This window comes from Melozone crissalis, unplaced genomic scaffold (assembly GCF_028551555.1).
Source record: "Melozone crissalis strain CALT ecotype California unplaced genomic scaffold, PUWL_Pcris_2 ptg000004l_1, whole genome shotgun sequence".
Lineage (NCBI taxonomy): Eukaryota > Metazoa > Chordata > Aves > Passeriformes > Passerellidae > Melozone > Melozone crissalis.
Window position 1 is genome coordinate 16,404,578 of NW_026535782.1, and position 23,010 is coordinate 16,427,587.

The 23,010-nt window shown below is 38.6% G+C and overlaps 1 protein-coding gene across 1 annotated transcript in view; it reads left to right on the plus strand.

Moving 5' to 3' along the window:
- The first annotated feature begins 8,676 nt into the window (after positions 1-8,676).
- Positions 8,677-23,010, plus strand: part of ASZ1 (ankyrin repeat, SAM and basic leucine zipper domain containing 1) — a 36,164-nt gene continuing 21,830 nt past the window's right edge. The window contains exons 1-4 of the mRNA XM_054278003.1: positions 8,677-8,781; positions 10,336-10,432; positions 15,197-15,319; positions 18,249-18,360. Coding sequence (XP_054133978.1) covers positions 8,677-8,781; positions 10,336-10,432; positions 15,197-15,319; positions 18,249-18,360 — 437 coding nt within the window. The remainder of the gene's footprint in view (positions 8,782-10,335; positions 10,433-15,196; positions 15,320-18,248; positions 18,361-23,010) is intronic.

Sequence of the window (23,010 nt, forward strand, 5' to 3'; positions counted from 1 at the left end):
GAAAATTGTCCTTAATCCAAAAAGATTGTTTATTGCTTTTTCTCAAGTAAAAATTAAAAGTCTGAATTTAGACAGTGTGGATACTAGAACCAAGCATTCACACTAGAAACCATCTGGGAACAGAGGGATCCTGCCCTTCAAGCACACCATGCCAATCATAAATGCCTTGCTCTTAGCATGACTCTGTATTCACTGTACCACCTTCTGTCTCACAGATCCTGAGAACAGATGAAAGCAAAATACCTTGGTACCAATTCAGGGAAGTGCTTCTGACAGATCTGAAGAGGCATGTGAGAAATGGAGTTTCCGTGACTCACTGTGAAAATACACATTCTCAATACCTGCTTGGAGCACTATGATCCCTGAGTTGGCTGGGGCTCTGGCCAGTTCTTTGCCAGTTAATAGCCACAACACAACATGATGTAACTCTGCTGTTGGCTGTGAGACTCTCTTCCACACAGTGACTCACAGTTTTGTAACCTCAAAGGTGTAACATTAGAACATGTTGCAAAATAATCAGCGGTGTCATGGGCGGGTAAAGCAAGACAATTTTGCTAGTGCATACAAATAAAGAGGCCAGAAAAACAAATAAATGTTAAACAGAAGTTGTATTTACTTACCAAAAGTAGAAACAGTGCAAGCAGGAGAAAAAAATTTTCTAAATTACTTGAAAGCATAGACAGCCTTAACATTGCTTCCAAATGTAATGAAGAAATCTAATTCCTTCTTTTTCCAGACTGATGCTGCTCAAGATAAAATATTCTTAAAAAGTCACATTCATTCCTTAAAACAGTAGTTTCTTTCAACAAACACTGCTGTCTACAGATTTATTTGCAAATACTCATGCTATGCTGTTTAGGTAATGTGGATGAGGCTTAGATGAGGTTTGTCCTCTTTAACACTTCTGTAAAAACCTGTTTTTTCCAATCATGTATTCTTTATATAGAACATCAAATATGCATATAAAAAATTACAAATCCTAACTTAATTTGACTGAAAAGAGTCCTGAAAAGGATCAAGGCTTATGGAAAAACAGAACTTTCCCATACTGGCCACCTAAACCTATACATAATGTGTAAATTCAAGTGTTATTTTGAGCGCTAGCTAATTTTTGCTACAAAGAAATTATTAGCCCAAGAACATAACAAGTTCAATAATGTATTTTCTTTCTCAATATATTTTCCCCTATCTCTAAACAGGTACATTGATGGTTTAAATAGTTCACTGTTCAATGGAACACATACTTGAGAACATGTGACAGACTAAGAGGTATGTAACCATAATATTTCTATCATCACAATCCATTGAACAATTTTAAAATGTTTTTTCAGTATTGTATTTCTTTTTGTGCTTGTTCCTGTAAAAGATTTGGTGTGTAAAGGCCTTCTCAGTTCAGTATAAAAACAGCTTAGTAAAACATTAAAATTCTATTTTTAAAGTATTGATCTCACTTTATTTTAGCCAAAACAAAGCCTAGAGAAGATTGTTGCAGTTTTAATGGTATTTTGTTAGTTAATGATGTAACAGAGGGCTCAAGGAAAAAGTGATGACTTGTTAAAAAATAAGAAAGTCTCAAAAGGTCTTCCAAACAGCCAGCACTACTGAGCTGCACAGTTTTCCTTGTCCACTGGCCTGCTCCTGACAAAGGCAACTTTCTCTGCCCTCAGTTTGGTAGAAATCATAGGTTTACCTACCTCCGTGATGAGTGCAAAGAGCAACTTACTTCCCATCCCTACCCTGTCCTTTTTCCCCTTTGAATAAGTCAGTGCAAACTTCACTGATATTGTATCATTAACACAGCTTTCTTTCTTGCTTGCTGTGATACTTTCAGCTCTTGGTAAAACTAAGCAAGACCAGTTGTAGAGGCAGGAAAATCTTTCATGTAAAGGAGGAAGTATGCCTTGTTCTTCAGAGCTGGAATGGAAAAAGGAAGGTTAAAAGAAGGAATAAACAGAAAAGCAAGCTAGGTAAAAGCAAAGTGAAAGAGCAGTATACTTGTATCTCCACATAAGTATTCTGATTTATTTTAACTATTTGTATATACAGTGTTTGACTTCAAAAAATTCAAAGCCTAGTAAGAACTAGAATATAAGCACTTCTAAAATTTGTGTAGTAAATATGCAAACATTGCAAAGAAAAAATTCAAAGAGCAAGCACACTGAATTCCTTTTTATCTTTTTCTCCACAGCATTATGATACAGCCCTTACTCGTGTTGTCACTTCATCTAAAACTGTCCATCCCATTGCAGGTAACAGAAACCAAGTAAGTCTAACAAAGAGAAAATAAAACCAAACAAACAGCAACAAAAAGATGTTAGCTAGAACCATAGATTTCCCAAGGACTCTCCTAAATACAGAATCAGAGGTTAGATATCCTGACACAAATTTCCATGTACTGGGAAAATCTTATTTAAAGCACGCTGTCTTTTGTCTGTTCTTCTAGATCCTGACAATAATAAAAATCCCATCAGTGTCACTCCTGCAAGTTAATTCTTTTATATCATGAATTATTTAAGTAGAGATATTAGCAAATTATGAAGCATGTTGGTGGGAATATTTGCCTGTTACAAAATCCTGTCAGCTTGAAATGACCATTTAGAGCTTGCTGCCAAAGGAGCACGTGGAGATCTTGCAGAAAGTGAGTCAAAGGGTTAATTGGAGGTTTGTTACAACTGGCTGATGTGGACAAGGAAACCTATGATCATGGCTCTTTAGTGCAAGCCATGTGGTCCATTTTTCCCCATATACATCTGGATTTCAGATATATTCCATGATGAGTTTGGATGATCTGGTTAAAGAAATGGGTATTTCAAGGAAAAGCATGGAAAATAACTATATGGACAGAGGCAAATTTTTTTATTGCCTCATAGGCAATTTGGTTTCCAAAACTTAATTGTAAGTTAAGCTTTGTAGGAAAGCATTATGAGAAAGAAATCTATATCAAACAGCTGTTGACAGCGTATGTAGCTGCATGAACAAAGAAGGAGCTGTCTTCAATAACTTGGACAGTTCTGGTATATAGGATGATTAGGACTCAGGGAATTTTACAGAATCAAAGTAGATAGGAAGTGTTGAGTATTTTACTGCACCAATTAGACAGAAGGCATCTTTTTCATACACTAGTGCCTGTTATTTCATGCACTGAAACTAATGAGGTTTTTGTAACAAGAGAACTGCTATATCTATGGCAACAGCAACTTGAATGAAGCAGTTATGCCAGTGGTTAGAGACTTAGGAAGGAAAAGCTGCAGATACATACACAGGATCCTATGTACAAACATGATTCTATGAGCACATAGGAGGCTGGATTATGGCCATTTAAATATTCGGGATTTATTAGAGGAAAGGAACCTTTTACTACTAGCTCAATAATCGTTGCTTTCGAAGCATGGAATTGTTACAGTTGGAAAAGATCACTAAGTTCAGCCATTAACATGGCACTGCTGTGTTTACCACTAAACCATATTCCCAAATACCACATCCACATGCTTTTTGAACACTTCCAAGATGGTATTTCTACCACTTCCCTGGGCAGCCTGTTCCAAAGGTTGTCCACCTATTCAATGAAGAAATTTTAACTAATATCTAGTCTAAAGCTTCCCTGGTGCAGCTTGAGGCCATTACTTCTCATCCTATCACTTACCGGGGAGAAGAGATTGAACCTCACCTCACTACAATCTCTTGTTGAACAGTTGTAGAAAGCAATAAGGTCTCCCCTGAGCCTCCTTCTTCCAGGCTAAGCAACCACAGTTCCCTCAGCCACTTCTTATAAGAAGTGGTTTCTGGTCTGGCTTCTGCCCCAGACCCTTCACCAGCTTTGTTACCCTTCTCTGCACATGCTCCAGCACCTCAATGTCTTTCTTGTAGTGAGGGGCCAACACTAAACACAGGATTTGAGGCCTCACCACTTCCAAGTACAGAGGGACAATCGTTGCTCTAGTCCTGCTGGTCACATTATTTCTGATCCAAGCCAGGGATCCACTGGCCTTATGGCCACATGGGCACACTGCTTGGTCATGGTGAGTCTCAGTCTGCTGCCAAAGACTGTCAGGGCATTCCCAGTGCATACCTACTCCCACATGCCCAATAAGGAAGAGTTATGGTTTCCTGTTACTAGGACCAGCTGTGACAGAATAGCTCAAATTATCATAGAAGTCTCTTCCACACACTTCTGCACATAAGTTTGGAGAGTAGAATAAGAATACAAGTACAAGACAGCTAAAAAACAGTACAACATCTTTGAATGGTTTTCCCACACAGTTTGTTCTCATGACTCAACTGTTGGCATTTGTAACAATTTTAGTTTATACCACTGGGGATGTGGACAGTATCACAATTACTCTTGAAAAGAAGACCTTAAAGCAGATGTAAAGGATATGATGATTTTGCTGGAAAAGATGGATGAGATTAAAGGAATGTAGCAAAGTCCAGCTAGCACATCCTAGGAATTCAGTGAGGGGTTGAACAGTTCCTCTCAGAAGAGAAATTGAGATTTTAGGAGCTCTGAATTACTAGTATTACTTTGGAGAGCCAGAATAATAGGTCATAACATAAAATACCATCCTGACTTAATAAACTCAAACAAAATAAGTCTAAAAGACAATATATGTGTGGGAATTATCACAATGCCCAGAGACCACGGGTGGGCAGCCCCATCAGCTGTAAAAGTAAAGAGATAACCAAAGACTTAACATCCTGTGGTAAACCTATGATAACAAGGCCATTCAGTATGAAGACATGACAATCAGGTTGTATGCTTTACTAACAAAAGAAAAGAAAGAGAAAAAAACAATACAAACCACCAAACATTGATTCAAATCTAGTCCCTTTTCCAAGAAGCCATATTCCTTTTGAATTGGTCAAAGCAAAATAAGAATGTGGCAACCAATAAAAGATTAATTTTTAGCACTTTGATTAAGATTGAAGGTTATCCACTGAAATATGTGGATAAGTAGATAACCTTCAATCTTAATCAAAGTGGTAAGCCAAAGTGAGATATCAGAATAAAAGGTAAACGGCGTAGAAAGCCCAAAGCAGCACTTGATCATTATAAACTGCCTTTAGAAAATTCAAACATTTGAGTTTCTAAGAGACAGGCAATACTATTACAAGTGGTTGCCTGAGTACCAGCAGAGAGTCAACAGGCTGAAACAAGAAGGTACTCACCATGATAACGAAGTGGGAGTACTGCCAGTTGAGATTAAGGGGACGAAACAGCATAGAACAGACTAGAGATAGTGCAGGAATGAGGAATTTTTAATAGAGACATTGCATTTAGTAATATCAGGAATTGTTCTGACATGGATTTGCTAAACAGACCAAAGATTCTAGGTTATAAGAAGCTAAAAATCTGCCTGAGTGATACTAAAATAAAAGAAAGTATATCCAACATCCTAATTGTTGTTCTAGGTTTTTTAATATATTACTGTCATAATAACAGATATTTTCACAACAGGATTCAGATTTACATCATGCCCACGAATTCTCACTAAGTATGGGAATTTTTACAATGGTTTAATGCTTCTACCAGAAAACAAATTTTACAAACAGAAAACTAATTGGTATACAATTTATACTCATGTATTTGGCAGCAGATTGAAAGTTTTACATCAGGTACCATCCAGATAGATTTGGTAAAGTGGACAGGAGGAACACAGCTGTAAAAAATGAATTATAAGCAAAACAGATAAAATGAAATGCTTTCCATATTTTTAAGCCCATTAGAATGATGACTGAAATAATTATGAGCAACTCAATTTGCTGCAGTGCAGAATCTAAACCAAATTTCATGATGAAAAAACTAAAACTGATTTAAGACTAAGGGTGATTTCAGATCACCAAAATAACACAGACCACTTAAGTTCTTTTTAGAGAATAAGTATGTATCTTTATACTTGAAATACCTTAAATATAAGACATGCTACAGCTGTTCACAAGTCAGCTGAAAAATCATCCAGGACAACATAAACTACTTTGTTTCCCACTTGTTTCATGAATGTGACCTGTTAAATTGCAATCACTTGTGCTACTTTACTGGACTTTTTTCAAATTATACAAAATCCTGGATGTACTGCTCTTAACCATGGAACTGGTACAGCTGTTAGTTCACCATCTCCCATTTGAACATTTACTGGTAATTTGTCAATCCTGTAGACCCAGAGCTACTAAGCCTCTCTGAGAATGAGGATCTCTTACAATTTTCCCAGCTTGAGCCATTCTATAATCACCTCCTGCATGTAAAATGAGTACTGCACAGCAACAAGGAAAAGATGTTAGGAAGTGTTCCTACAGAAGTAAGTAAAAACACACTGATATCTGGTAAATATGGATGACAGCCAGGACTTGCCACACTATCAACCAAAATAAGTCTGCCTAGCTGAAAAATCAAGACAGACTTCAAGGTCACAAACAAGCTGGAGTAAAAAGAATGTGAAAAAGGAGAGTCTGCATCAACAGTAATGTCTGATTTACAGTACCAAGCAAACACAAAAGGAAAGATCACCTGCTACCAGCTTCTGTGTGATTGTCTTGCTCACATTTGAAACAGCTATAGGGTACACTGGCTGCAAGGTTCTTCTACACTGTGAGCCTTTGAAAGGAGTTGGGATTTTTTCTTTTTACACTAGGTACTATCAGGCCTGTTACTGAAAATGACCTTCCTAGAGTGGTGCCCTTTGAGAAAGCAGCAGCATGCAGGTTGCATTTCAAGCGTCAGTGCTCAGTTTGGATGGGTTATAATGCAGACAAAAGGGAAAAAAATCACAAACAAACCAACCAACCATCTCCAATTCTGAAACCTGAACCAGTACAAATAAATCACAATTGTCAAATACTAAGCAATTGGTAGTGTAATAAAGGTAAGGAATTTATTCATAGTACCAGCACTAGTTAGAAATAACTCTCTTGGAACATGTGATGTCAGTTCTAAAACATCACACTCAGTTGTCTTTAGACTTTAGCCACTGGGGATATAAGTTCTACTAGCAAGTCTATCTTCTGTAACACAGCTAAGATAAATGAATAATAATATGGAAGCTTGATTCTGGTTATGGTTATTATAAAGTTGAGTACTAGTACACTCAATACACATACAAAGAAGCTGCACAAAAAAGGCATAAGTACTACTTTTCCTCTGCAGAAAACAAGAAATATTCAGACCAGTACTAAAAAGTCCTGAAAACTTAGAATAAAAGTTACAATTTTATAAGAACTGACATGGCTACAAAACCATTCTATTATTACACATGGTAAACAATATATCTTAATTACCAAAATATTTTAAACTGAGATTTAGTGTATACAGCAAAATAAAAAAATAAGCATATAAAGCTAATCCTTCACATAGAAACATGTATTACAGTTGAGTCAATTTTAGCAACCTTTGCTCTGAGGAGGCTGCGTGAAAAGAAGGGGGTTTGTATTTCTATCAAGTTTCCAGAACTGGAAGTTTCTCTCATGGGAGTTCATTTAAAATATTCACTTAGTTCTTACATCAGAGTTCCTCATTGTTAAGAATCTGACTTTCATTATACTTTAATGCAAACAGGCTGTCATATTTAACAGACAAGCAAATAAAATCCAGAAAATGCAGCTATTAATAATGTCAAGTGAGCACTATTGAAATATGTAGACCATGCAGGCTTCTTTTTTAATATGTGCAATTTTTATAGCACTTGGTATATTCTAAGCATAACTCTAGCTAACCTGCAAATTCCAACATAGAAGAAGTTGCCTTACACATTGCATTGTATTAAGAAACAAAAGTTAAGCAAAAAATAAAATAAATAGGAAAAATTTCACAGACACCTTCTGATCAAGATGAGGGCAACATATTTTAATTACACTTTTACAGTGTTATGGGCACAAGGACTACACCTATAATTTTGTATTTTTTTCCAAGACCAAACTCCTCTTCTGTCAGTGGATGTTTAATTTCATTGGGACAAAGTCTGAGATGAGGTCAGGGAGCAATGATGCCGGTGTATGAAATGCAGAACGTCATTCCTCGTTTGCTCTTCAAAGATTTTCATAGGAACCTTGCGATGACTGAGACATTATAATCGGTCATTAGAAAGAGCTCTAACCACAGCTCTGGAGCTTAAAGCAATGCCTTAGGTAGCCAGACTAGAGGTCCAAAGTCTGCCTCATTACTCGCAGCTGTTGCTCAGCGTTCCCACGCGAGTGTCCCCCTGCAGGCTCGGGCTCTGTGACACTGCGTGACACACACACAGGTGACCTCACAGCCTGCTGCAAGGTGAGGCGGCTGGAAGGAGCATGTCAATGGCACCAGCAATTAAAGAGGGGAAGCCGTATCTTTTACCTTGAATCCACATATACAGACCAACCACAGATCTAAAGACACAACTTCACACGCGGCTCTGCTGCGTCTGCCAGCACCCACAAAGCAGCGGAGCCGCGTGTGCGCCGTGTCACAACCCCACGCGCTACCAGCACCACTGTCACTGATTCCTTGTACCCGGAGCCGTGCACAGGCGCGGAGCGGCGCTGCCCCTCCCTCCCCGGGCACGGCTCCCTCCCGTCCCCGGGCCCGGCTCCGCCCGCCGCGCTGCCCTCAGGCCCGCGGGGCGGGGCGGGGGCGGAGCGCGGGAGAGCGCGGGAGAGCGGCCGCCTCGGCCACGTGCCCCGGCTGCGGCTCGGCGCACGGGAAGGGCCGGCATGGCCGCCGTGATGTGCTCGGTCCGCGTCGTGGCGGGCGGCGACGAGGGCAGCGATAGCGATGAGGGCGACTGGGACATTGGCGTCGTGCGGCAGGAGCCGCAGGTGGGGCTGAGCCTGGGAAGCCGTGGCCGGGCTGTCTCGGGGTGGGGGGCGGCCTCGGCTTGCAACCGTGAGGGGAGCGGGGTGCGGTGGGTGCCTGGGGACGGTGTGGCTGGTGCTTCCTCTCAGGCTGTTTCCTACCAGGGTACAGTGTACCCTCAATCCACTTAATGAAACCTGGACTGTAGGGGTTTATCTTATTACCAAAACCCTTAATGTTTATTTGAAAGCTCTTTCTAAGTAGCAGACCCTAGTCCTAATCATATTTCAGCATGAGAGTAAATTTGAAAGTGGCCGAGGGCCTGTAAAGCTGTTTTAAATCTCTTGAGACTGTTTCTGGCTAACTTGAAGATTTCAGTAGTTTTATTGCCTGTAACAGGTGTGACCTATCCATCACTGTGAGGTAGAGGAGAGAAACCATCATCATCTGTGAGAGTTTTTAGGCGTGGGTTTGTCTCATGACCAGAATTGAAAAATGGAAGTGTAACTGAATTCTTGAGGTCTTAGGCTAAAGGTTACAGCCAGTGTTTAAGAGACCTTGATCTTTAGATTGATGTTCCTATCCAGATATGTGTGTTGTTTGAAAATTGTTGCCTGAGTAGAAAGAAAAAAGAGCTAAATTGTTCTATTGACTGTTTCTCACCTATGATTCTCTAGACACTTTTGTTACTTTTTGCAAAAGTTATTGGAAATATGGGCAACAATGTGCTGTGAAATTTGAATATTTTTAAGTTATAAATTGGGAGTTAAAAACTTATGATAAAAGACAATTTTGTTTCATACCTACTTCTGTCTCTAAGGAAACCAGTGAATAATCAGTCCTCTGCTTACCCGTGTATGTAAATGTTTTGTACAATTGATATATTTCCAGCAGCAATCTTCAGCTGCATCTGCAGCTTTAATAGACAACCAATCTATGATGCTTTTGAAAACAACTTAAATTAGGTAACTGTCTGATGCATAAACTGGTCTTTTGGTCAGTGCTTTTTTCAGCTAGAATGTTTATGATGCAGCAATACAAATGCCTCTGTCACCACAGAATTAGGATGACAGAGGAACTGTAGCCCTTCACAGCGGTAGACTTGGCTGTTAGGCCAGCCAGTTAGTCACTGAGGTCCCCTGACTCAAACTCAAACTTTCATATCTGTTAGTTGTATTTTTTAATGTACTTCACAATATGTGAAATGTACCAAAAAAAGGTATATAAATGCATTGCAATTTTTTTCTAGTGTGATAAGATGAAAAAGAATCTTAATAGAAATCAAATTATGGTAAGTAAAATTGAGAGCAGCATGATAGCAGGTCTGTTGAGAAAGAAGGTATTTCCATTTTCAGAGAATGGGACCTCTCAGCAAAATTGATTTTAAAACTTAGGCTTTATAGTAGACCCAGATCTATGGAGATGAAAGAACAAAAGTTACATGAGGCTTTTTCCCCTCTTCTTCTGTGCTATGTCCTGTCAGAGATTGTTAGTGCTTTTATACTGAAGCCAAGCTGTATTGCTTTTGCCTTGAAACAGTCTCCAGATTTTGACTTAATTTTTCTTTGTTTACCCAGCAGTTGGATGAAATGTTGCAGGCAGACAAGAATGAGGCGTTAAAGAAGGCTCTGTTTCGTGGTGATGCGTCACTGATTGAAGAACTCTTAAACTCGGGTGAGGAAAAGTCACTTAAAAAGTTGAATATTTTTTCTTGAACTCAGCAAAAATTTCAATTCTCATTTTAAAAAAGACTTGATACCCTTTACTGGAAACATTCACATGTTCCTACATGCACTCAACACATTATTTTGAAAGATTAAATTACTTTTTCAGTGGGTCAGATTCAGTATTCCAGCACATTCCTTCTAATTTATGTTTCTTTTGTCAATCAGGAGACCTGAAAATAAAGAAAACTATGTTTGAACTATGAAATAACATGTTCCTTTGTTTTCAGATGCATCTTTAACATGCAAATAGCAATTAGAAGCACTGAATTAGAGGTGGTTTAAATTGAGGGGAAAATTCAGTGGGTGGTCATTGGTGTTGAAAGTTGTACAGCATGGGGTAAGAAGGGGAGGCTAAGCTTTTTTATTTTCATGTTTCCCCAGTTTGGAAATTCCTTTTCCTCTTTTTTTTTTCTCTCCTTCAAAGCACTGGTAAGTGTCTGGTATGTGCCCTATGTATAACTGCTGTCCTGGCAACATCAGCTGAACAAAGATTCTGTGATTCTGAAAGGTCTAACAGGCTTTTTGTGGCGTTTGTCACTAAAAAGTAGTCTGTTTTAACACTGAAAGCCTTTTTCCCTGTTCTGTTACTCAGCATTTGTCTTTAATGTGTTTGTTAATCAGTGTTAGGAAGATTGGATCACTTATTCAAGCATCCAGGGCAATCAGAAACTGCATAGCTGAGTTGACCTGCCTAGTGATAATTGTCAGGAAGTTCTGCTTCAGCAAGCAAGGAGAATATAGTAACCAGGAGTTTGTTCTCTGAGGAAAATTTGTCTTAGGGAAGAAAGTAGTTTCTTGGTTAGCAATGGTCTTTTCTGAGTTTTGAAACAATGACATTATTTGCCCTTTTAGAAGCCAACTGTTTCTCACCACAATGGGGGAATGGTTTTTTTTAAATTAAGCAAAACTACTGCACAGACTGAAACACAAGAAGTGCAGTCCAAGCATGAAATACATCTGTCTTGCTTTTAGAAAATATTTTCTTATTTATCAGTAGAATTCTAGTGCCTCAGATTGCTTATTTGTTTTGCTCCACCATCCATTTTAAATTGTTGTACTGCAGTCAAACAGCAGTAGTTCACTTTCTGTGCTGATGCCTGCTACACAGTGGACAGTTCTGTGCTGTTGGAAGATGATAACAGGTTTCTGTAAGAGCACAGGTTCAGGTCTAGGATTCATGCAGTCCTGTTTCCTGTCTCCTGAAACAAACAAGGCAGTATTATAAAAGAATATGTAATTTTCCTAAAATGGGCCCAGCAGTACATTCTGACCCATCCAGTGCTGTTCTGCAGTGCAACTCAGTGCCTGTTGCGGAGGTCTTCCTGAGAAAGGTGACATTGCCAGTCTGGGGATCTGTGCTCAGATTAAACCTTTGCCACCAGCAATACCTTTAGTATGGAGGAGCTTGTAGGAGGCTCACTACCTGCAGTCAGCCAAACTCAAGGATTTTGTTGGAAGTGGATTTCCTAGCAAGAGTTGGAGCTATTCCTTCAGGTAGAGTGAGACTGTGTTGTTTTCTGGCTTGGTTAGATGTTGCCTTAGTATTTTTGATGCTGCAGCAGTTTTACAGAGCTTCTTTAGGGGATGCACAAGCACAATGTTTTTCCTTAGCACTTCTGTTACATGGCTTTTAGGAAAAAGTTTCTGAAGTACCTGTCGCAAAAGGTAATGCAAGCAAGTAGCACCTTCAAAGATGATTTGGACATTTTGGTTTGCTTCAGAAGTAAAATGCTTAACACCATGTGTTCCATTTCCTAAAATGGAATTAAAAGTTACAACTCATGACAATTTAGGCTGATTCAAGATACAACTACAGTCAAATCCTCTGTTTTCCTTCAGCAGTTTGTTCCACTTAAATCGTTGAATGAGTGCTGGAGCTCATCTGATATTTTGTGAGCCAGTTCAGGGAATTATAAGTAGTAGTAAACAACAGGAATGGGAGGGTGCCCAGTGTGTGAGAATAATTTTTCAGCTAGTTTAGGACTCTGAACCCTGAGTCAGGTGACCACCATAGCTGACCCAGCAAAGGGAGACATCAGCAGATCTAAGAGGACTCAGCTTTAAGGTCACGTGGGAGCAGACCTAAGTGCAGACAGTCTTAATACTTCTACTAGAGAAAAGTCTTAGAGAAGCATTTTAGAACTTCCTCTCAGGTAAATGATGTCTGAGTGTGAATGGATTCCAACACTGAGAGCTGTTCTTTAACTGAATGGAATTATTTAGCAGAATTACATCTTTCTCTTTAAAAACAGCCTTTCTACTATAGCTATTATTAGCCACAGTCAAGAAAGTATCTGAAAGGGTTATGGGAGAAACAGTAATAATCACCAAAAAAAATTTCTTACTTTGCTGTTCTTTTGCTTCACTATTATTCATATTCTTTACATGATTTCTGCTATAGAGTTTGTCTGTGGCCAGAATGTGTTTATCCTCCTTACTGCTTAAACAGGAGGATATTTATCTGTAACTCAAATTGTGAAGAAGAATGTTGCATCTAGTTTGTCTCCTAGCTGTAATTTGTGGGGCCATGTAACTGAAAAGCTCCTCTGCTCATACCTACAGAGGAGCACGGATAATGGTAGGTGGGGGAGTCCAACTAATGCCGTGTGTCTGTGCTGCCAGCAGCTGGAGGGGGTGGGTGACACACTGATACTGCTGCTGCTGTGTTTGTCAGAGTGCTCTGTTTGTCTGTGTTGATCACTGTGACCAGTGGTGTGTGTGTGTGTTCGCCCCTGCTGGGAGTACACACTCAGCATTGATATGGGTTGGGCCTGCAGTTCTGGAGTGCAGCAGCCTCTCTTCTCCCTGGCTGTTGGATCTGGCCTGATTTTTCACTAAAAAGTTTTTTCTGGGCTTCACTGTTCTCTTGAAAAAATCTCAAGGATCATTTGAAATGCTAACACTGCTTACTAACACTGCTTACTTCAACAACAGCTCATGCAATGAGATTAATAGCCTATTTGAGTAGTCATCAAGGTGAGACATTTCTGGTTCAGTCAACAACTCCTATAACCACGCAGCCAAGGAGCCACATGACTGTTCCTGTTTCAGCTGTCCTTTCTTTGTCTTCCTCTGGGATTACAGCTTGTTTGCATTGGGATCATCAGTACCACTGAGTGGTACTTCAAGACAGTCACTACCAAGATGGTAGGAGACTATGCAGGACAAACAGCATATTGCCAAATAGATCATTCTACTTCTAGAAATTGGAAAAAGCACCAGCATCATAGCAGATACTGGCTGCTGTCTATGGATGAAAAGCATTGAGGAAAATGCCTTCTCAAGTGTTTTAATAAGCCTATGTATAACTGCCAAGTAGGTCGTTGGTGTTGTTCTGATGTGTATTAAAGTAAAAAGCTCTAGATGGGACTGCTTTTCTTCTCATGAGGAAAAGAGACCTAAAGACTGACAGGGTGACAGTTTTGGGGTATTTTTTTCTTACTAGTATTACTTCAGTAGGCTGTTGAATATCAGACTTGCTGAATTTTTGAAGTGACTTACAAGGAGGTACTGCTCTGACTGCTAAGGGACATTTGCTGGCTCCCCTTGTAGAACTTCTGTGGGCTTCAGTGAAAAGTTTTGTACAATGCACATAGGCCAGTGTGCTAGTATGCAGCTAGTATGTGTAGGCTGCTTAGGAGATTTGATTGTAAATTCTGTGACTTGCAGGTGTTACAATGCTTCAACACATGGCTTTCATTGCATTGCTACCTCTTTATTGATTCTGCAATTCCAGTGATCTTAAGAAATTAAAGAATCAATCCAAGAGCAGTGACCTGTTAGTCCCTCAGCTTTAATGACTTTATATTGCTACACTGAACACATTTTTGATATAGTACCATGACAGGGAAAATACACATTTTGCATGAAAAAGAATGCATGTAGCTTAACTGTCACAAATTTCTTAGGATAGATTTGAGGGTTTTTTTTGGAGTGTTTTTTCCCAGAGATGTATTTTTGATTATCCATGGCCACTGTAGGAGTAATATAGAACCAACTGATGGAAGCTTTTCTAAAGGAGGTAATATTTGTTGAAGGATTGAAAAATGCATGCAGGTATTTAATAGAAAGTTGTCAGATGAGTCTGTCAGTCTGGTGCTTGGTTCTCAGTGCATTGGGGCAGGCTGACAGGCATGCTTCCAGCCCTTTTAGCCATTCTGGCTGATACAGAGAGTAACAAACAATTCTGGTGATTGTGTTTGAACCTTGCATAGTCTCCTATTTTCTCTTTTTATTGAGATAATATTTTGTTCGTACCGAACATAAATCTGCTAGCTAACTGTCTTTTGGGACAGAGAATAAAAGGAGTTGTGAAGAAGGAAACCCTAGATATTGTGATCCTATTTGCCTGACAAGCAGTTTGCTTCCACAGCAGTCTTCCTGCCTTGTCAAGAGTCAGATTTTTTTCATTTTGATTGAAGAAAGCTAGAGGTAGAGAAAACAGATTCTGTGTGCTTATATGAAATTACTTCTGCAGCTAAATGTTTGAGGTTTTTACTGTAGTCTTTCTGTGGTACTTAACTCCTTGGATTGAGAACTAGGTAAATAAAGGTGTATTATAAAAAAGGAAATGCCTTAAGAGATTTCTCTGCCTTGTACTAAATGCAAACAGGGTGTAACCTTTGTAATGATACATATTGAGAGTAAGTTTTATAACAAGCATGTTTGTAGTGATGCAGTTTGATGATTGTAATTTCTTCAATTTTGACAGGCATCAGCATAGAAACCAGCTTTCAGTTTGGATGGACTCCCCTGATGTGTGCAGCCAGCGTGGCTAACTTTGCAGTAGTGCGTCTTCTTCTGGACAGAGGTGCTAATGCATGTTTTGAAATAGGTAAGATGGGAATGAAAAATTCTGGCTGGTAATGCTCAGTACCAGACATTGTCCTTATCCTTATTCTCTTGTTTATATGTGTAGGGGAAAAAAATCTAAAGTTCACAGCAGAACTGAGACCCACTCGACCTTTCACAGTTTTGAAGGAAAAGCAGTAGTTTTGAAGTTAAAATTGTGTTCTTGGAATTGATCTGGAATCACTTGCTCTGTTTTCTTGTTCTTTCTCTCTCAATTCCACTTTCTCCCACACCTCCCAAATTCCAAGTACTTGTTAAAAAAGTGTTTGGAAGTACCTGCTCAAAAATTGTAGTATAAAGTTGTACAGGTAAAACTTACTGTGTTTGATCCTGTTATGAACTATGTATGTGCAGAAACCAGATAGCATCTCAAACTACATGAATAGCTTTCCAGTTCATGGGAAACTAACGTGGGCCTTTCTAAAACTAGAGTGCAATTTTTCTATTAAGAAAACTGTTCTTCATTGTGTTGCTAAATCACCTTTTTCTGCAAGAGCTCGGTGTAGCTTTTAAGTAATATCAGTTCCTCTGTCAATTTTATTGGCATATTAATAACTCCTTTTTGACTTAAATTGTGGTTATTTTCAATCTCTTCCATTGCACTGGAATATTTATCCCACAGTACTGCCAAGTATGTAAGAGCAGTAATCATATTTTCCAGTAACTTGACAGTAGTCGCAGTAGTAGTAGAGTGAAATGCAGATGGTACAAATCTGGTTCTGAAAATTTTCTAAATTTTCTCTAACCTCTTAGCAGTTGATCAGAGTATGAGATTAGATTGCCTGCACCAAAAGCAAACATGCCTTCTTCTAATCACTGTCCTTGTAGCCATTTTCAGAACTTCTGTGTCTGCCTACAGCTCGTATCTATTACTTTTTTATGGCTATAGAAAGCTATAAATGGGGCAGAAACTGCTATGGGCAATAGTTCCGGCTGACCAGGTAACCAAATGCATCGCATTTTTTCACGTGTGTGATCAACTGTCTTTGCCCAAAGTGGCACCTCGCTAGGATCATATTTCATGGTTTGTTTCCCTGTTAGACTGTGTAGGGAAACTCTAACCTAGGGCATATGGGCAGCAAAGTACAGCCAGGAGCAATCTTGTCAGTCATTGATTTGGGTCAGATCATGTATGTTCAGTAGAGCTGTGCTATCCTAAGGGGTACTGAATCTCACCAGCCCTCCTGCTATTTTTTACATCAGCAGGCAATCATACAAGTGATCCTATGCAGTTACCCTTTAACACCTGTAATCCTGATAAACAGCTATACTGTTAATCACCTTGAGTCACTCTTCAGTCAGTCTCTCTAGCTAGTTACTTAATTTTACCCTTTTTGGTAGTCCACAAGAACTAATATATCATTCACTGTGTGATGCGTTCAAAATCTTGCATCCTTGAGGAATAATTTCACCAGAATTACTGGAGTTTTCATCTAGTCTGAACATAAACTTATATTTTTGCAGTCTTTACCAGTTACTCTCTGTAAAAGAGAAATCTAAGAATTCCAAGGTGTTTCTTCCCTTTCATCTCTTGCTCACATGTATGAGCTATAGGTAAGCTGACAGAAATTAATTTTCCACTTTATCACTGCCTGAGATAATGAATACAAATACAACTGCAGGTCCCTCCCAAATACCATTCTCAGACTAACAGTGCTTTATTTAAAGTCCTGCCATCTTTCCATTCATGTTGTAGTTGATAATTAGGTTAAACATTTTGAGTAAAAATTTGTCAGCATAAAAAGTAATTTCTATGTGAGGCAATTGAAAATTAAAATATAGTATATTAAAAAAACAAGTTAATTTAAATGTAGAACTAAGTTGTAGAAGTGGAGGACAAGAGGTGGTAAGAGCACTGGGCGTAATGTACATAACAAACTTTTCATGTCTAAATATAATGAAATCTGACCTCATTGAAGAATGAAGATGTTAATTATACAGAGTCTTAAAATTTCTAGAAGAAAATTAGAAAATATGTTGTAACACTTGATAGGATATGCAGCTAATATTATACTCCTTAAATGGGTGAAGGCATGTTGGAACTTGTGAACAAGTTTGTGCAATAAACAAAATGGGCAGTTACTCAGTGGCAGTGTTCTAAGTGACACTGGGGCCAGCTAACACATAGCACCAGCTAAGGTGCTGTGTGTCCCAGATGGAAACCATGGTAATCATGGGAAAGGAGGTCTCCTGTGTTCTGTGAGCAAACTGCAGTTGTACACTTTTGGTTTGTGAGCCAAGGTGGTATGTGACACCCAGCTGATGTCAGAGCTGGACAAGTAATTGTGCTGCTATTCCTATGGACTGTGTAGATGCTCTTAAAATCCACATCTAAGCCAATACTTGTAATACTTTTCCTGCCACTACTGGACCATAGGAAGTTAATAAATTTAATTCTTCCTCCTTAAGACCTATCATGAAGCCCTTTTGCTTCAATGGCTTTTGTATAGGCCTCTGTTCTCCCCAAAATTGGTGTCACTGTGTGTTCATAATACATTTTGTGTACCTTTTCCTATCCATTGAAGGTGTTACTCTCATTTACTGGAGAGGAGGAACAGGGAGTAACTCTACTGGTGTGCAATGTATTTTGAGAAATAAGCATCTATAGTTGAGCTCTAACTGTAGCTTTGGGCTACTTTCAAGCTATTTTAAACTTCAGTAGGAATAAATGCTTTACTATTGTGATTCACTCTCATGTTTCTGAGTATCTCCTCAGGTGCCTTTTTCTTACCTGATCATTCCAGTGATTTTTACAGACAGGAAAACAAGATTGTTAGCCTTTTCCAAATACCATAGAGTATCAAAGTCTCAGCAGCAACTCTAGCAAATTGAAAGACTTTTAAAGGAGCTTCTGGATTAGCATGGTATTTATATTTACATATGTAATTCCCTAACTGCAAATTTCCAAACAGATAAATACACGGTGCTGATGGCAGCATGTACTGCACAAGCTTCAGAGGAGAACATCTTGAACACTGTGGAACTGCTTTTATCAAGGAATGCTGACCCTAACCTCACTTGCAGGTATTTAAAGCCCCACATCTGTGAATACAGTACAGAATTTATTATTATACAGACACATGTTTATAGACATAGCTCTTGGTGGTAGTTAAGATGAAGTGTACATGCTTGTAATTTCACTGCTGTTTGTATAAGAAAAGATTAGTACCCAGATATTTACACCTGTTAGTACAGTTGTTAATTTGAGTAAATAAGACTGTGATCAACTTTATCAAATTTTAAGTATATTCTTCAGCTGAACAAAATAAAAATTAATCTTAATTAGTCACTTGACTGAAGTATAAGGGCAAGAAATATGTCCTCTGCCTTTCCTAAGTCATATTGCTTCTTCTGCATAGGGATGGAAGTCAAATCAATTCATTCTTTAAGTTTATATCCTACTTTTGAACTTTTTTGTGGATATCTGGCTATATTCTTTTCACAGAGTGCTTCCTGTGGAAAACAAAATTCCGTAAATAAAATACATTTATTCCACTGCAGTCTGGAATAATTTGGATTAAAGAGGTTAAGCTCCTTTTAGAAACAAATAATAGCGTCCTTCTTCAATTACAACTTTCTGTCTCACTGGTTTGAAGCAATGCATTGTGAGATGTCTGTAGTTTTACAGCCTGATGAAAGATTTCATTTTACATCAAAAAGAAATAAATTCTGGACTGACCCCAGGATAAACTGTCTAAACTCTGCTAAAAAAATACTGCTTAGGTCAGTTAGTTTTCAACAGTGTGGTACATTTTTTTTGTACCACACCTTTTTCATCACATTACCTGGGATATATAGACTGAGTAGCTCTCTAAAAAGAATGGAATTGAAGGCCTTTGGTTTTCCTTAGTAGAATTCAATTACTCAAGGCCCTGAACCTCACTATGAGCAAGTACTGATAGACAAGGAGGAAACAGAGTTCTGAAGTAAAACTGATGTCTGGTACCAAATTTAAATGCTATTCTTTTATTCTTACCAGAGAGACTAGAAATTCTTCATGAGAGAAGAGAAAGCTACATACTCTGAAATAATTACATGTTGTTGTTGTCAGATACCTGGGTGTTAGAATAAACATCCTGCTTTAAAAAATAGGAGAAGTCTTTGCATTATTAACTTTTTCTTGGGTGTTGGAAATGGAAGCAAGAGTGCAGAGCTGCAGGTTTGCATTTGGACAGGCCTTTTACTAAACTTTGGGGGAAGAGAGTGTGAAAGCTGACACAAGAGGTAGCAAATCTAATTTTTAAATTTTATTTATAAACTTAGGGTATGTTTGGCATGGTTGATCTTTATATACAAATATTTATTTACTATCTTTTTGTGTCCTTAGACCTTGTGGCTAACATGACCTATTCATGCATCCAGCAGATATGGTTGTGGCTTTTTCAGTTTTGCAGTAGTATCTTTCTCAAATGAAAAGATAAATTAAGTGACAATCAGAAATGTCAAAAAATCAATATTTGTGCTAAATAAAAGCAGAGACTTGAAAAATCCAGGCCTTGTAATCTCAAACCTTTGAGCTGCCTTTATGCTTTTCCAGTATTTGACATATGTGTATGCCACTCCATCATTGGGTCTGCTCAGACAACAGCTGCTGTTTCTCATGGACTTCTTGCTCTGTGCTCAGAAATGAGAATAAAACACAATAAACTGCCTTGTGTGATGATAAGGGATCAAACAGCCCCTCTCTGTGGTACTGCAGTCCCATTCCACCATTTCCTTAGGGCAAGCAGGATGTTCTGTGGGAGTGACCAAGAACTGTCAGTGAGTTGAGATTATTGTGAAGGTACTTGCTGTGTGATCTGCTTACAGCAGGGGTAGAACTAATGTTCTATTTGTCTCATGGTTTTCTTAGCATGTAAGAACCAGAATGATTGTAGGAAGCTTCTCTTTAGTCCGCCAGCCACTGGAGTGTGTGTGAATGCAAAGCAGAATACTTAACCTTCATGTAAGCAGGGTTTCATGTTTATCCTTTCTCTTTTGCTCCATCAGGGCAACCAGAAGGCTCTTTTATTTAATGACATCTGGAGGTGATACATAGAAACTTGGAGGGAGTGGGTCTAATTCATGAAATGTGTGTGGAGTGGGGAAGGACTAGGGGGAAAGACACATGATTTTTAAAGTGCAAAGAAAGGAGGTGAGTTTAGGAATGGGTAGGTAGATATTTTCTTTGCAAGGAGATATGGTTCTGAGCAGAAAGTATTCAGTAGTGTAACTTAGGATATTTTTGATAAATCAGAATTGGAAACTGAGTACTGGTGGCTGTAAAACACTGTTGTTGATGAGAATGTAGTGTATCAAAGCATAAGTGCTAGCTGAAGTGTTTTGAAAGTCTAACAAGTAGAGTAATGGCGAGGTGAGACATGAAGGCCTTGTAAAGGCTGCTCTGAATAGCCATTGTAGAGTGCTATGGCCTGAATGCTTCATTTAAGTGAGTGCTACCTTGAGAAATTTGTTTTGCTTATCTCATGTCATTCACCTTCCTCTTGCTCCAGAATGTAAATTATATACTTTATCCCTTTGTAAGGCTTGGAAATCTTGAAGTAGGGCTTTTTAATCTGCAGTGGTTTCCTAAAGTTACACTAAAATATGTTCTTCCAAAATTACTTATTATATAGGATTTCCCACTTCATCACTAAATCCCGCTAAGCCAGATAATGGGCAAATAGATTATTTTCTGTCACTGTGTACACACTGTTGCCACTTAATTGCTCAGTTCCAAGCTTAATGTGTAGCAGTGGAGTGGGGAAACTGACTCCAAAAACTTCTGAAGGTGCTTCCTGTTTATCTGAAGAATTGTTCAGTTTACAGATCAATAGACTAAAATAGTGTCTTGCAGCATCATTTCTTTGCTTGGGGACCTCAATAAGAAAAGATTTGAGACTAAACTCTGGGTTAAATTGTTTTCTACCTGCTGTGTTTTTCTAATATTATTGATACACTGCTCTAGTTAATAAAGATGTATCTAGTTAAGAGTCTTTACTTAAAACTCAAGATCACTGACTTGAAATACTGAATTTTTATAGATGTCTCCCCAGTGGAAAGAAAACTGTGTGTAAATAGGAGACATCTCCTCTCTTTCCTCTTACGAAATTTTCCAGGAAGGTGAAGTTTGTTGTGCTTGAGATTGTGATCCCAAACACAAGCATGTTTATTTGTCAAGACCAGTGAATTCTGCACCACAGATCCAGTTTAGTGACTTCTTTAAAGCTATTCAATACATTTTTGAGTCAGATGCTTGCTATCTAGGAGGCAAAACTTTATTACCAGTTCTGTTATGGCTCTTGATTATCCATAATAGACAGCTTCAGGATAGTAGGTCTGTTCAGCTTGTTTTCTCATTATATAAATTTTGCCCCATTTTTTCCACAAGGTAAAATGAGCCTTTAGGAACTTCTAGTTGTATCTATGGGTACATGTCACATACAAAGTTTGAGATGGCCCTAAAAGCTAAAAAAGCTTAAATTTTTGTCTTTTTCTCCAGTCTTAATATAAAAGCAGGGAGACTTAGAGTGTGCAGCTGTGTTAGAGGATGTTTACATTGGATATGAGGAAAAGGTTCTTTTGCCAGAGGGTAGTTGGGCATGGGAACAGGGTCCTAGGAAAATGGTTATTGCACCAAGTTTGACAGAGCTCAAGAAGCATTTGGACAATGCTCTCAACCAGGTGGTGTAATTCTTGGGGTTGTCATATCTGGGGCCAGGAGTTGGACTCTGTAATCCTTGTGGGTCCCTTCCAACTCAGAATTTTCTGTGACTCTGAAGATAAACAAACAAAAATCTCTCTTCATTTCACAAGACCCTGCTTTTTATATAGGTGCTGCAAAACTGGAGGCAAACGTAGTGCTTAATTAATAAATTGCTTATATGCCTTTTAAGATTTTATTTATTTACTGACTATGACTGGAGTATCATATTCAATATGGAAAAAATGTCATGTGGCAAATTGTACCATACAAAAAGATGTAATGGGTGTTTGGACAAGAAGGCCACCTGCAAGCCAGACTGCTGAAACACAGCAGTTCCTCAAAATTATGAAAAGATTCTTAAGATCTGTCTAGATGACTATCACTACACTCTCTATGAACATTTTTAGATTACACCAAGATGTACCAATATGTTTAGTTTCTCTTCAACTTAAGCAGGAAACAGTGGATTTGCCATGTTAAAGCTTGCTGTTGTGGTTGTGGAGGTTTATTGCAGGGTTAGGAAAACAGAGTTTGTTATCCCCAGTGCTCTTGTCTCCCTCCTGTGGCCGTACATTTAAATGGATGCTGCTTTCATGGGGTTGCTCACGGCCCCCTCTTGCATCTAGAGGTGCAAGTTTGTGCAGCAATGCATGTATTTCCATCCTGAAACAGCTTGTACCCTTTGAAATTAAAAATCGAGCATTAAAATGGAATGCTTGCAGTACTAATTGCACAATCATGTTGATGGACCTTTCAAATGTATTTATTGAGTTTTACCTGCGAATTGAGCAGTTCTTTCAGTGGCTTTAGTGTCATTGAGTTTTTGCGTTGATTTCTGGCATCATGCCTGCAGTGCTATACAGCTGTAACTACATCAAGTTCTTTGGAGAAAAGACTATTCTGTAGCCTCAGGGCTTTTGTTAAGTTTTTTTTTCCTTTGAAAAAGCAGAAGATAGTTGTGATGTAGTATCAAAATTTAAAAAAAAGGT